Below are 14,020 nucleotides of genomic sequence, written 5' to 3' on the forward strand. Positions count from 1 at the left end.
ATGAAGTGATTTGTTCATGCCCAACATCACCTGCAGGTGCTTGTTCTAGAATAATCCACAACTTATAGTACGGATGTTATTAGTTATAATATCCACTTTCATTATATGCATACAGAACATACACTCGAAACCAAATAGTAAAATACAGGTAAATCCAGGAGTCTATCTGATGATGACGTAGTCAAAGGGGTAGTAGAAAAAAGGAAGCAAGCAAGAGCATCGTCTATGCTGCAGGGACTCGCACCCGTCTACCCAGCTTCTCAAGCTCACCAATCACACCACCACCGGACAGCGTCCACTTCTCACTCGCCCACTCGTCGCTGACCGTCTCCCGGAGAAGGCCACTGCGGGCAAAGTATTCAAGGAAACCACGGGCTTCGTCCTTGGTCAACCCACCAATGTTCTGGACGGTCAGCGCGCCCTCGTTGGCGACTGTAGGCTTGGGGAAGTTGAAGGCCTCGAGGATGCGCTCGTCAGGGTAGCTGTATGGCTTGGAAAGAGGGAACTCTGAAGACGAGGGGTCCACGCCAGCGTGGCGAGCTGTGACTTGCTTGAGGGCGACGTCAAAGGCATGGATGGCTGGGAAGTTGGAACCTGATGTGGAGTAGAGAAGAGCTCCGCCGTTGGGCAGGGTGGCCTGTTCCTTGCCAGGCTTCAGCAGGTCAAGGAAGTGACGCACAAAAACGAGATCGTGCGCATGGATAAGCTCGTGCTTGGAGTTGCGGTAGGTCGATTTTTGCATCCAGTGTCCGATGTTGTCAACGGTGACAAGCATAGGAGGACGAGGCGAGAAGTGCTTCTCGAGACCTGATTCTGCAGACTTGGCTGTGAGTTCTGCCCACAAAGCCTGGAAGACAGGCCAGGCATTTGCGTGGTCCTGGATACCAACGTTGGCGACTTCTTCGAGCGTCATGCCGGGCTTGATAGCAGGCATATTAGGGTACTTGTGAGAGACACGGAGCTTGGAGAGCACTTTCTTATTGGCGGTGGCAGTACGCTGCAGCAGAGCGACGGTTGCTTGGTTTTGGACGTAAAGGCTAAGCTGCTCGTTCGAAAGCGGCGCATAGCTGGTGTGTCCATTAACTAATTCCTGGGCTAGTCACTACTGTCAGTAAACGTAGCCTCAATAGAGCTCAAACAACCAGTAGAGCCTTACCTTCAGGAACAGTAACAACAACCCACCCCTTCGTGAATCCCATCGCCATAGCCTGCAACAAGTGGACAGTCTTTCCCGTCCGTCTCGGTCCAGTAATGATCTTCTTATCAACAATACCCTTACCCGCACCCTCGCCAGAAACATTGTCGAAAAATCGGCCCATCTCCAGCGTCTCCCGTCTGAGAACTGTCCCTGGGCGACGGAAAATCGACCAACCTTGAGAAGGCTTGAACGCCTGCACAGCTCTAAGCTGATCAATCATCGGCACAGGAAGAGCAAGAACCGAGCCGCGGAGGCGCGAATCCACCATCGTCTCCCCTGTAAGCTCTAGCATGCCCTCGACCTCAAGAGCATTCGGGTTACTAAGGACAATGCGCTTGCGGAGGGCCTTGCGCTCGCCGATGGCCGGGGGACGAGCCCTCTCCGTCGGCCTCTTCTTCTTGATCTTGGCGGACGATGTCTCACGAAACTTGGGACCGGTGCTCTGAGTGTTCTTCTTCTTCATCAAGGGGGAGGCATTGAGAGCGGCGGAGGTGTGGAATAATGAGCCTCGGGGGATACTCGTCGGCGATGGGAGGATGGCGCGAGGTGTCTGGCGAAGCTGCGTCAAGCAGCCCCGGCAGAAGGATGAGGCCATTGTGATGCGTACACCGGCAATATCGCCAGTGGTCTAGCAGACAATGGTTTGTAGAGTGCGGTTGAGACGGTGTAGGCTGGACGGGGTCGCCGCGAAGCCGGAGGAGGACTACTGAACACTTGAGAGCCGGAGCATATTTTTGGCCGTTCCTCTGAATCCCCATTCCGGGTTAGTGCCATTGCCGCCATTGAAGGCGGTATCACCCGGCAAAAGCGGCGGTCCAAAATTATCAGGTCCCCGAACTTTTTTTCTGTCTTGCGATAACACTCGACCAGCAACGTTCCCAATTTCCAGCCTTACCATTTCGCCTTCGCGCATTCATTGAAAATGGCAAACTCCGCAGCCGAGGCTAAGTCTGCCTCCAAGTCAAAGACTGAGAGACTGTACGTCCACTATCCATGAAACTCCAAGCATCGCTCGTTCACCTGCTAACAAACGTACAACAGCCCCATCACAGTCTCAAAACCAACTCCATACACCTTCGACTTAGGCCACCTCCTCGCCAACGACCCCAACCCCCTCGAACTTCCCCGCAACACACCTCTCAACACCTCCCTGAAAACCACCGCCCGCGACGGCGTCCAAAGCCTCCTAAACCAACTCCTCACAACCTGCCCCATCACCTCCTCGCAACAGGGCGTCCTCCTCACCCTCCCCTCCGCCTCAACAACACTCCCCCGGCACAAGCCCCTGCCCACCCCCAAGCCACCCACCAAATGGGAGCTCTTCGCCCGCAAGAAGGGTATCGGCAAGTACAGCAGCAAGCCTGGCGCCGCGCTCGCGGACAAGGAGCGCCGCAAGAAGCTTGTGTATGATGAAGAGAGCGGCGACTGGGTTCCGAGGTGGGGATATAAGGGCAAGAATAAGGATGATGATCAGTGGCTTGTTGAGGTGAAGGAGGATGACTGGAAGAAGGAGGAGGATGCTGCGGCTAAAGGGAGCTCGATCCGCGGGATGTCGAGGGCTGACAGGAAGGACCGGATTCGGCGGAATGAGAGGAAGATGAGGGCTAATGAGCGGAACTCCAGGAAGACGGGCGGTGGGCGATAGTTAATCGAGGTGATTTGATTTGGATTTCTCATCACTGGTATTTTTATCTGGGCGTTTGGAGTGCTATCAGGATTTTGAGATCTTAGGTTGTCCTGTTGTTAGGGCTAAAAGCAATATCACCTTCTTACAAACTTACAAAATATGACGGAGGTCGACGCGCAGTAGTGCGAGTATTACAACACTGAGGTCATCTGACGGACGTTCAAGTCATCCCGTACAGCCGGTTGATAAAGCTATCAATGGTAAAAGAGGACTAGTATATCAATATAATCGAATGCAGTGCTATGAAGATATTGCAAGTGTGCTCCAAATAGAGATTCAATGATAGACCTGTGGAAATGGCTCTAAGACACATACATGCTATTATGAAAAAATGGCTTGTGCAAAAAAAATAAATCCGATAGCCAACGCTTCAAGACAAACAAATCTAGAGCTCAAAAACAAGCAGAAAGGGAGTATAACAATCTCTACAAAGACAGTGGGAAGAAGGAACAGGTTTCAAGAAGCAGCAACTCCAGAGACGCCAGGCATGTATGCAGTGAGTTCAAAAAGCAAGAGCCAAATAGAGATAAGAAAACTTCCTGGAAGAGGGACGCAATGCCAATCGAAAACAGGCCAGAAAACATCGCAAGGGATATGGCAAAATTTTGCACAAAACGTTAAAGTACAGCCCCAACCATGGTGCTCAATCCACGGTTCCTGCCGAAGATCTTGTCTGGCGTGTCCAACACGCCAGAGGGAGAAATATAGAGGATAGGCCAGCCTATTAGCTTTTAACACAAGGAGCCTCTTGGACACACAATTAGCAGAGTCGAATGCCTGTTTGTCGCAGGCAGTGGGGTTTAGGACAGTTTATCCTAGATCTGGATTGGAGAGAGGGGGGGCCCAAGCTCTGGGAGCTGAGATACGCTCCGCGCATGTGAGGTCTCGATGTTTCGAGGCTTCTTCTTGGTGTTCTTTGGTGTTTCTGGGCGAGAAGGCGCTTCGTAAGTGCTGCTTTGGCTGCTGCCCGAGGAAACTGCCCGCTCATCGACTTCGGGCGCCTGTGCTTCCTTTTCTTGGGCAGACTTCTCCTTCTCATCCATCTCCTTTTCCTTCTGAAGCCACTCCTTTTCAGTCCAACATCCTTGCCAGCAATTCTTCCAGTCACATACCAGAAGCTGGAAACAAAACGCATCAATCTTCATGCATGGCTGGAAGCAAATGCAGAGATTGCGGTAGTCCATTTTGTTCTGGTCGACGTAGGAATGGAGAAGGTTCAGATGGCAGGTGATGGCAAAAAGAAGGTAGTAATGATAGGGAGGTAATTTCGAAAGCTCATCTTTGAGCAATTGTGGAGCGGTAGTAGCACCCTCGCATTTTTCAGCGATCATAGCTTGGGTCTCTTTGGGGAATAGTTCATCGGGCAGTTCACGAAGCCATGCTTTAAACATAGAACCAATGATGTTGATATCGTATAGGTCGGGTTCATCAAAAAGGCTTACGTCCAACTCTGCGGGTTTGGTGAGCATATGGCCGGATTAGGAAAAGATTTGACACCTACCAGTATCGAAGCGCCTCTGCCAATGCCGTACTTCTTTGCCACTGCCTGGCACACGATAGAGACCTTCTTCCTCGCAACCTTTGAAATTGAGGTAACTATTCCTCTGTCAGTGATCGAAAGCTTGTAGACATCTTTCGTTGACTTACTCGATGCAACGGTAAGGCAATGCAGGCATCCAGAACTCTGTCTTGTCTCTGCAGTCTTCAAGTCTCTTGGCAATGCGCGTCCGCCGTGCTTGCTCAATCAATGGCAAATTGATCACAGAGCACACATAATTCTCATCCGCCACTATTTCGCGCTCATTCGTGCTGCCGCTTCGAGTGATCTTGCCAAGGAAGCCTTTCCCTGCCTTTCCTAATCGATCGGCTGCTCCGCTCGACGATTGTTTAATGTTGTTGAATAGGGCGGCCGAAGCACCCGAAACTTGGCTTAGCGAAGCCGATGGTACCATTGAGCCTTTCCGACCTGTCGAGTTATAGCCATATTCCGCAGGCCGATCGGTTGTATAACCTCTGCCTGCCCCGTTCGTGGCGCTCTTTGGGGCGCGTTCCTGGCGAGACGACATCGTCTTGTTCGATTCTTGTGTGTCTGGTTTGCAGTTTTCTTCGAGCTTCAGGAGGCTGGTGGATGGACGCCGATGCGGTGTGCGTAACGAGTCGTCTAATCTGATCGACCGAGATCGGGATAGGAGATTGGCGAATCGAGGTTTTGCCTTTTTAAGCGAGTTGTACCCGTCCGTCTCAGTACCGACCTTCTTCAGCTCAGTCGGTTGTGCTTGGGAAGATTTATCATCAGCAGTATTGCCGTCTGTATGGAGGTTAGTTTTGCCCCTGCCAGGATACCGGGGAAACTGAGTTACGTACCAGCTTCTTGTTGGAGTAAAGCTCCTGGGAGATCTGGAGATGATTCGTATAGCTTTGACGAGACCTGTGCTCTGCGATCCCTGGAGCTTCCACGACTTTTTGGTTTCTCTGCTGAGTTGCCAGAGCTGTCCGATCTTTGCGCCTTGTGCGAATACTTTGGTGCTTTGAGGCTGGCGAAGAATGACCTTGATTGGTCGCGCGTGTGTTTTGGAGACTCTCTCGGTGAGGGCGGGTAGGGTGGTATGGCTGTGAATCCCGGGGTAGGCGGTTCTGTCGCGGCACCGGGGGATGCGGGAAATGTAGGGCTGTGAGTTAGAGGGTTCGAGTCTTGAGTGACGGGGCGTATCGTGGCCCCTTTGAAGAATGGTGAGCTTGAGGGAGATTTGGGTGAATGCGGCGTCAGGGGGCTGAGACCGTCGGAGCTCTGGGCACCAGGTGTCAAAGGAGAGGATATCTTCGAACCAGCCTGCAGCGTGGACGTGCTGAGATCTAGATTCGGGACGACAGAATGTCTGGACGGCATTTTCGTGATTGTTGGTTTGTGTATTTGAATCGGTGTGGAGGCTTTGGAACGAACGAGGTACTTGTTGACTTTCAAAGGAACAGTCAGGCACGATCAGCCTATTCTCGAAATGACTGTCGGCGGGAAAAGTTGAGCCGATGGGTTATGACAAAGAGAAGAAGCCGACGATCATGAGCATCCCAGGCGCCAGGGCTTTACGTTTATCGTCCAGTCTTTCCAAGACTCCAAAACAGAAATCACGGGGTGTTCGTGGGAGCAATCGATCGCAGTCAGAATAGATTGGACTAGAACCAGCCTTGCCAATCTTTTCTAGTAAGCTATGCACGACTAGGGGAGCAAAGGGCGTCTGGAAGGTCTTTCGATTTGATTGATCTGCGACTCATTGCACAATTGTTAGTGAATGTTCTTGTGAAGACCTGAATCAGTTCCTGGCGACAGAGCAAGTGAGGAGTTTCCGGGTATGACGAATTTAAGGCAACGCGGAACAAAGAGATCTGAAACCAGGTGGACAAAGATCTGATGCATGGAATCATGGATCCTTTAGTGGGCTCCAAGTTGCAGCCAGGGCGAATAGACCCAGCGCTCCGGCTCGAAGAAGTGGTTTCAGAACACAATGAGTGCTCGACTGGAAGTCCTGAAACTCCGGGCCGCCAGGAGTACTGTAGACGGGACCACAACATACCAGACCGCACCCCTCATATTAATGCTTTCTGACGTATTCACCTCCTTCCTTTGCGCGGCGTTCCCGGCAGTTTCACTTCCAATCGCAGGCCGATAACTAATGGGCGGAGTGTGCGCAAGTATAGTGGTTGTGAAGTGCTCGTCTTTGTAAAGGAGCTTTGGCGGGCGGTCGGGGGGGCAGGAGAGAGTGTGGCAAGGAGATTGGCGGCGCTAGTGATTTCCAGAAAGACAAAAATGTAAAGAAAAACAGAATGCAATGAGGGGACCGAGAGCGACGGGACTCTGGGAAAAACACGGTGGATGAGGGCTCGAATGGAGAGGAATTGTCGACAGGCAACAGGAGAGAGCGAGAGAGTTGAATGCCGCACGGTTCTGAAGGTGCCCAAGAGACAAGAGAGACGTAGCGACATTCCTTGATAGCGCGATGCAAGCGCGGCTGTGTGTCAGACTAAAGGTCCCGTCCTTTAAGGGGGGAACCACTCAACCACCGGTGGAGAGGGCGGAGAACGGTTTCGAGCGAGTGGCTTTTCAGGGCGCCCTGACAGCCTATCTCATCAAGGCATGGAACTCTGGAGGCGAATCCCTTGCTGCGAAAGATAAATATCGCTGGTGATAGCGCAGATTGCGGGTGCGATATTTGTACTCTACTTCTTACGCCAGCCGCAATTTCTCCAGAGTACCTACTTGAACTCGGAGTACAGCCAGCAGAATCGTAGTTGCTCTGTACGATTGCGAAACCAGCGCATCCATGGATAGTATCTACGATCGTGACGCTCTGCAGCTGCCGATCAGAACCCTTTTCCTGAAGGATTATTTCAGGTTGCAGAAGCAATTGAGTCGTGTGCGGTGCTTGGGGGCGGCGATAACTGACAATCTGACGATAATAAATGTTGACCCTCCCGCAACTGGGCGCCTCGTAAGCTATAGCGTCAGACCGTCACCACAACTCAGGCACGTCCTCTGGAATACTTGAGCGCTTGGCCACCTTTGTCTCTGACTGCGACCGCCATTGCATTTCTATAACGATATTCACACCGATCCATGTCTACGATGTTTGTTTGGCCAACCGCCCCCTGGACACCGAAATATTGGAATGACCCAGAGACTCATGGAGGTTGGATCGCAAGTGGCTCGAGCAACGCAGCGCAGAGCGGGATGATGTCTTTAGTGCCAGCTAAGACACTGCGACGGAGCCCACGGATTGGTTAACCGAAGTGTGGTCGAGGGGCGATTCAGGTGCTACAGCGAATCAGGTGCATGCTGGGGCCACGAGTACCTGACACGGAGGTCAAAGCAACGCTGCAACTTCACCGTTTTAGATAGTGGTTCATCCGCACTAGGGCTGAATCATGGCCGCCTCGAAGCTGAATGCAGCGCTGTCGACGGCGTCCCCGGTGCTCACTGCTCGCTGACAGTCTAACAGTTGAGGCTGATGCCTGGGTAGTCCTGGCAGTCTTTCTCTTTGTTGCGTGGTGCTGAAATCATCTGACCGGTTGCCAACCATGGTTCATCATGTTTTTGCTACAACCAGCGGTGGGGTTGACCTGAGAAACATGGCTTCACCGACTATGAACCGGATATTAAAAGTAACAATTATCAAATATGACTCTGTGCTAGCGGTTTTTCTGGGATCATCCAGGCGATCCTGAGTCCTGACTCTGGGGGTTCTGATTCTCCAAAGATATAAATAAAAACAGCTAGCGACTCACTGAGCGCCTATCTTGGAGATCGCCATGGAAGAACAGCAGCGGTAAGTCGTGCATTCCAATTGCCTACCAATGGTCTCATCTAAGACTTAGCTAAACTCTAGCATGGGAAGTAAAAATATAGGGGCTCCAATCATAAAGCTAATTAGTATTATTAATCTATATAGATTCGCTGGCGCCTGCCACTATGGTACCAAGCTCAAATAACCGGAGTCAGGAGTGGCATGGTCCAGATGATTATGAGGAGCCGTTGACCAAGCTACGGGATTTACCAGCTTTGCCCATGAAGAGACAATGATGCAAGTTCGCATCGCCAGAAGACCATACATAGAAAACCATCGCTGATGCCGGAGAAGTTCGCGCCGAGGATTTACTATTGTACAACGTCCGATTCACGTGGAACCGCTACTGTGAGAGTGCATCGTACCAGGTATACGGGCCTTGCACAAGATCGCCCTGAGACCTTACATATCTGTTGACGCCGAGGTATGCATATAGTTGTTTCAACAGCGCCACCATCAACAAGGGAAGAATCATCCACAAATTAGCTGTGACCCCGTGAGCCTGTCGAGGCAGGGGATACTTTACAGAGCCAAATTTTGGTTATATAACAAACATTGGGAATCCAGTATATGAACTAGCCCGGCTAGCTCAATCGGTAGAGCGTGAGACTCTTAATCTCAAGGCTGCGGGTTCGAGCCCCGCGTTGGGCTTCTTTTTTGCTCTTTTTGTTTTGATCAAAGTATCGGCTCATGTTGATGCTCGTGTGGGATTTGCTTAAACAACAGGGGTATATGAACAATGACTCTTATTCTGAACTTCATGATCTTAGTAGCTCATCCTAGACAATACCCACAGTGTTTATGGTCAAAATAGCAGCCTGCATCACCTCGAGACACTTCACTTCTACAGAGTATCCGTCTATCTCCACCAGAACTAAGTAACTAAGTCACGTGCCCGGCACACAACAAAAGGCGAGCAGCCGAGCACCAACTAAACATCCCTGCAAAAATTTTGACACGTGCTAGCTCCCAGCTCACGGCCACCTATCACAGCACCCTGTGGCGCTCCGGCGTTCCTCCCGCAGGCAGATGTCATGCTAATCTCGAGGACTTGGCCAACTGCTTGATTCAACTCGGTCCTGGGCCAGATTCCCTGCAATAATCTCTCCTAGACCCTTGAACGGCTCATTCGTTTCGTGCACTAACCTCATTCATAATCTCATCACCCTAATGTCTTTGGTGTCCGGCCCCGGCAAGGCCGCCGCCATTCCTTCCGACCAGAAATTATGTCCTGAGAAACATATTGACTATATCAAGAAACTGGATAGCGTGCGTCGTCCTCACTCTCACCGTGCCACTTCTCTTCACGAGGAGACGGTTGACAGGTCTCGGTAGCGCAAAGACGAGCTGGAGTACTGGCTCACAGAGCACCTTCGACTTAATGGAGTCTATTGGGGCCTGACTGCTTTGCACCTCTTGGGTTGTCCTGATGGGTTGCCGCGTGACAACGCAATCGACTTTGTCCTCTCATGCCAGCAAGAGAACGGTGGTTTCAGCGCTGCACCAGGCCACGATGCCCACATGCTGTATACAGTTTCTGCCGTGCAGCTGCTGGTGACCCTGGATGCCGTTGATGAGCTGGATAAGCGCGGGCTGGGCGGCAAGCAGAAAGTCGGTTCCTGTACGATTTCTAACCCTCCCTCGCCGAGTGGCTGGGGCTGAGGACGTATGGCTAAGTGTTTATATAGTCATCGCAGGATTACAGGATAAGGAAACAGGCTCCTTCATGGGCGACGAATGGGGAGAACTCGATACGAGGTTTCTCTATGGTGCGCTCAACGCTCTATCTCTCCTAGGTCTTTTAGATCTGGTGGATATGGATAAGGCTGTCTCTTACGTTCAGAAGTGCGAGAACCTGGACGGAGGGTATGGAGTTTGTCCCGGAGCAGAATCGCACTCTGGTCAAGTCTTTACCTGCGTAGGAGCACTCGCTATTGCCGGGCGGCTGGACCTTGTCGACAAGGATCGGCTAGGCGCCTGGCTCAGTGAACGACAGCTTGATCATGGTGGTTTGAATGGACGACCGGAAAAGCTCGCAGATGCTTGTTACAGCTGGTGGGTTGGAGCAAGTCTAGCTATGATCGACAAGCTTGACTGGGTCAATGGCGCCAAACTCGCTTCATTCATCCTCAGCTGCCAGGTCAGTATCATCTTCTGCGGTATCATTTTCCTCAGCTAATATCTTACAGGACTCGGAAGCTGGTGGTTTTGCCGACAGACCTGATAATGCGGTTGACGTTTTTCATACCTTGTTCGCCATCGCCGGCCTGAGCCTCTTGGGGTTTGAAGGAATCGCCGAGGTAGATCCTGTCTAGTGAGTACACCAGCGAGCGTCCAACCACTGTTAGAACATTCACTAACTTTGTTGCCCAGTTGTATGCCGAAAGCAATCACAGAAAAAGCTTTGTCTACGTAGCAAGGTGTTTTTGACGTTGTCATCGTCGTCGCTCTCCAGGCTGGGGCTCTCACCCGTAGCTCTCACCCCCTGCAATCTAATAACCCATCTTTCCTTGTTCTTAATGGTTTATGAGATACAATGCAGGAGAATATTGGATCTCAGGCACTGTGACTTATTTCCGCTTCACCCCTCTACAATGGCTTGTCAATCAGCCGTTAAGACCCAGTGGCACATTTTATGAACTATCGATGAATGTAACTAGATAATACTATGTCAAATCTCTGATCAACAGTTTTTTTCTGTGGTGTAACTTAAACGCAACGACAGTACAATACATCCTACTGCCTGACCGGAGATCGAAGGCCAATGGACCACTCAGCTACGGATTCATATAAGCAATGGCCTTGAAACGCATTTTGTTCTTATTTTTCGACCTCGTAAATATATACGCAAGATATTCATGTGAACGACCATTAGGTTACGTCAGTAAATGTCGGGCATATACTACGGGGATGTTTCTGGTACTAGTCGACAACGTCAAGGCAGTGATTTTATATATCGGGACCTCTAGCCAGGCTGTCATGCCGAAGGTATCAAACTCAAGGATTGATCCTATCCTTGAACTCACATATACTGCCTAATTAGTATGCACCTTGTATACTTACCGTCAAGTATGGTACCGTAACTGCAGTTATGAGTTGTTGAGGCAGGCACCCGGACGGTTGCGCCTGCTCAAAGCGTCACTTCCTCCTCGACCGGCAATGTTTTCTTTCCCCCTCCTGCCATCATGGCAATGGCACTCGTGCACTCCCAGGCAAGTCCCCAGGCAGTTGATGGCCTTCCTCAGTTTCATCGACTTCTACCAAGCTCTTTCATTCTAAGGAAGTCGGTGTCTCTAGTATCTCCAGGATTAGTCTTTCTATATTGGTTTCTTGTCTTCAGCTTGTGCCTTGTTACCTTCTTATGAAAGCTACGACCTGCACCCTGCTGCTTCCTCACCCTCTGCCCACCGGCTCTGACTCGCTCGGAACCGAGGGCTTCTGAGGAAACCTTGCCCACGATGGATGCAACAGCCTTGTTGTGCAACATCTGCCCCAAGCATCCTAAATTTAGCGACGTATCGCACCTACTAACCCACGTTGCCTCCAAGGCCCACCTCTCTCACTACTTCAAGCTCCAAGTACGCAGTCACCAGGAGCCACAAGCGGAGACCTTACTCGATGACTACAATCAATGGTACAAGGCCAACAACCTGGCAAAGCTACTGTCAGACCGTATGAGCTCCAAGGACTCCCGAAGGAGGAAGTCCCAGGCAAAGTTTGCTATACCTGGCAAGGTTGAACCTACAGACGGGGACGAGGATTACAAGGTCACGGCTATCCCGATCTACAACCCGCTCAACGCTCTTCCTGACTACATTGATCCACGCCTCTCGGATCCTTTCATGAGCTCGAGCACTAATGCAGGTAAGAAACCTCAGTCTTCCTCATCATGCACGCTGCTGACACTCTTGCTTCCGAACAGGGTACATGCGGGCAGCCACACCATCACCCCACGATCAAGGCATCGACCACGTACAACGTCAATGGAAGCGTGATGAAGAAGACGACTCCGGGGACGAGCCATCGTCGTTACCCCACACCGCGCCATACTGGTCCCATGGCATCCCACAAGCACAGAACAGGGAAGCACACACTATCAACACACCTTTCATCTATGATCCTTTTGTCGACGACAACGATAGCCTCGAGTATTCAAACGCCAGCGAGATGGACAAAGAAAGGGCTGACGAGATCGCAAGGCTGAAAGGAGTGCTGTGGCCGGGAATGGATATCTTCGACTCTGCTACCGAACAAATGAAGAGAAAGCGTAACCAGAAGAAGGATGAGAGTATTCTGAAGATGATGGAGAAAACATCAATGGGAGTGGAACCTACTGAGATGGTGTTCTCGCCAACTGGTATATTGCGGAAGCAGCGTGTGATTTCGGGAAATGTCGAAGACAGCAGCCCCCTGAAGGGCGAGACACCAATCCCGAAGAAAAGAGCCACTCGTCCCAAACGAGTACTTTCGCAGTTGGACGCGAACGCCCAAAGAGGCCCCGATGGAAAGAGGACCAAGAAGAATGTCAAGCGAGATTGCGACACGTTCGGCGGAGAAGTGGAGCAGCACAGTTTATATACGCCCCAGAGAGCTACGACTCAAGCTGTTGGGGGTCTCGGTGGGCAATTGTCTATCAGCGACGACATGCACGAATTCGCAATGGCTCTCCGCGGTCACGACTATAAGCAGCCCAACAAGTTTGCTGTCTTTCACGATATGCCAGCCTCAGCCGAGACCAAGCTGGAACACCAGCCAAGGTTCATCCATGAAGAAGCAGCCAGCTCGCAACCATTCTTCTACCGACGAGACATTGCAATCCACAATGGCCAGCATTCACCCCGTACTGCCGCTCATTGCTCAAACCCCTTTGAGAAGGTCGCTCGTAACACCATGGATAAAGAGAACATTGAACCGATGCTCAACGTCTATAACCGCGCCGATCCCCTAGTCGGCTGGCACTCGCCTGCAATGAAGCGATCTGATAGAGCCATGTCACCACAGTACCTCTTCGGGGAAGGCCAATACGTGGGATACAGCCCGTTTGATTGCCATGGAAGCCCGCCAGGCTATTCGTTCAACCCATTGGCAGGTTCTCTTTCTAAGGTCGCCACGGAGGACAACCCGATTTACGCAGGTGAGTCCGAGAACGTGCTGAAAGGTCCCACCACCACAAGAGTCAGCTCTCCAGACGCGACAATTTCTGAGGTCGAAGATGACGATTTCGACCGTCTGTACATGGACGGAAACTCCTGATATCCTTGTTCTTTCCCTCGGCGTTTCGCATTGTTGCTCTCTGATCTGATTGTTCACTTGCATTTCAAAGTATAGCGCCGCGAAACTGGAGTGTTGATCTTGGAGACTAGTTTGATTGAGCATCGTTGTGCTATCATTCCAATAGTAGGGGATTATCAGACCGCCTGTTATTATATATGCCGCCGTTGCTGTTATACTGCATGGATACTGGTCCAGCTGTTGAGGTTTACCTGGCTGACAGTTCCGAGATGTTATAGTGCGTTGCCTGTCTGATCATTAGAGGTAGAGATATACAGCAGAGAATCCAAGATATTAGTTACCCCTATGTCAAGCATCGGAGGGGAATTGTCGTCTATTATTGCGATGCATGTGTGTAGCACTTCGTAAGCTTAAGCAAGGTCTGTCTGTCGGCAGGCCGGTCTAAAGTATATACCAGATTAGGTAATCTTATCTCAACGCGAGAACGCGCTACGCCACGCGTCAAGCTCCAAGGAAATGAGAGGCCGACGCTCCAGACTGCTAGCGTTCCCCACACTCTCATCATTA

The 14,020-nt window shown here is 51.1% G+C and overlaps 5 protein-coding genes and 1 non-coding gene across 6 annotated transcripts; 4 read left to right on the top strand and 2 right to left on the bottom strand.

Annotated features, from left to right (window-relative positions):
• Window positions 1-76: 76 nt before the first annotated feature.
• BDV14DRAFT_168191 (mitochondrial 37S ribosomal protein mS29) lies at window positions 77-1,900 on the bottom strand. Its single transcript, XM_073767807.1, has 2 exons — window positions 1,157-1,900; window positions 77-1,095 (listed from the first exon to the last, which is right to left on the bottom strand). The coding sequence occupies exons 1-2, from the start codon at window positions 1,791-1,793 to the stop codon at window positions 224-226; spliced, it is 1,509 nt and encodes a 502-aa protein (XP_073631019.1). The 5' UTR covers window positions 1,794-1,900; the 3' UTR covers window positions 77-223.
• A 129-nt stretch (window positions 1,901-2,029) lies between these two features.
• Window positions 2,030-3,109, top strand: BDV14DRAFT_168192 (ribosome biogenesis protein RRS1). Its single transcript, XM_073767808.1, has 2 exons — window positions 2,030-2,176; window positions 2,240-3,109. Exons 1-2 carry the CDS (start codon window positions 2,121-2,123, stop codon window positions 2,841-2,843), a joined length of 660 nt encoding a protein of 219 aa, XP_073631020.1. The 5' UTR covers window positions 2,030-2,120; the 3' UTR covers window positions 2,844-3,109.
• A 541-nt stretch (window positions 3,110-3,650) lies between these two features.
• On the bottom strand, window positions 3,651-6,131 carry BDV14DRAFT_8061 (putative Rho GTPase activator (Bem2)). The gene is made up of 4 exons (XM_073777564.1): window positions 5,250-6,131; window positions 4,533-5,193; window positions 4,387-4,481; window positions 3,651-4,335 (listed from the first exon to the last, which is right to left on the bottom strand). The coding sequence occupies exons 1-4, from the start codon at window positions 5,770-5,772 to the stop codon at window positions 3,701-3,703; spliced, it is 1,914 nt and encodes a 637-aa protein (XP_073631021.1). The 5' UTR covers window positions 5,773-6,131; the 3' UTR covers window positions 3,651-3,700.
• Window positions 6,132-8,799: 2,668 nt separating this feature from the next.
• Window positions 8,800-8,872, top strand: BDV14DRAFT_t38. Its single transcript has one exon. It is a non-coding gene; the product is annotated as a tRNA-Lys (tRNA).
• A 220-nt stretch (window positions 8,873-9,092) lies between these two features.
• On the top strand, window positions 9,093-10,905 carry BDV14DRAFT_168199 (Rab geranylgeranyltransferase subunit beta BET2). The gene is made up of 5 exons (XM_073767809.1): window positions 9,093-9,490; window positions 9,557-9,842; window positions 9,910-10,361; window positions 10,411-10,535; window positions 10,595-10,905. Exons 1-5 carry the CDS (start codon window positions 9,392-9,394, stop codon window positions 10,635-10,637), a joined length of 1,005 nt encoding a protein of 334 aa, XP_073631022.1. The 5' UTR covers window positions 9,093-9,391; the 3' UTR covers window positions 10,638-10,905.
• A 774-nt stretch (window positions 10,906-11,679) lies between these two features.
• BDV14DRAFT_206738 (uncharacterized protein) lies at window positions 11,680-13,617 on the top strand (the record flags this gene model as incomplete). Its single annotated transcript, XM_073774971.1, has 2 exons — window positions 11,680-12,085; window positions 12,144-13,617. 2 exons carry the CDS (start codon window positions 11,680-11,682, stop codon window positions 13,472-13,474), a joined length of 1,737 nt encoding a protein of 578 aa, XP_073631023.1. The 3' UTR covers window positions 13,475-13,617.
• Window positions 13,618-14,020: the final 403 nt, after the last annotated feature.

The sequence above is a fragment of the Aspergillus stella-maris genome, assembly GCF_047715825.1.
Source record: "Aspergillus stella-maris strain CBS 113639 unplaced genomic scaffold BDV14scaffold_10, whole genome shotgun sequence".
Classification (NCBI taxonomy): Eukaryota; Fungi; Ascomycota; class Eurotiomycetes; order Eurotiales; family Aspergillaceae; genus Aspergillus; species Aspergillus stella-maris.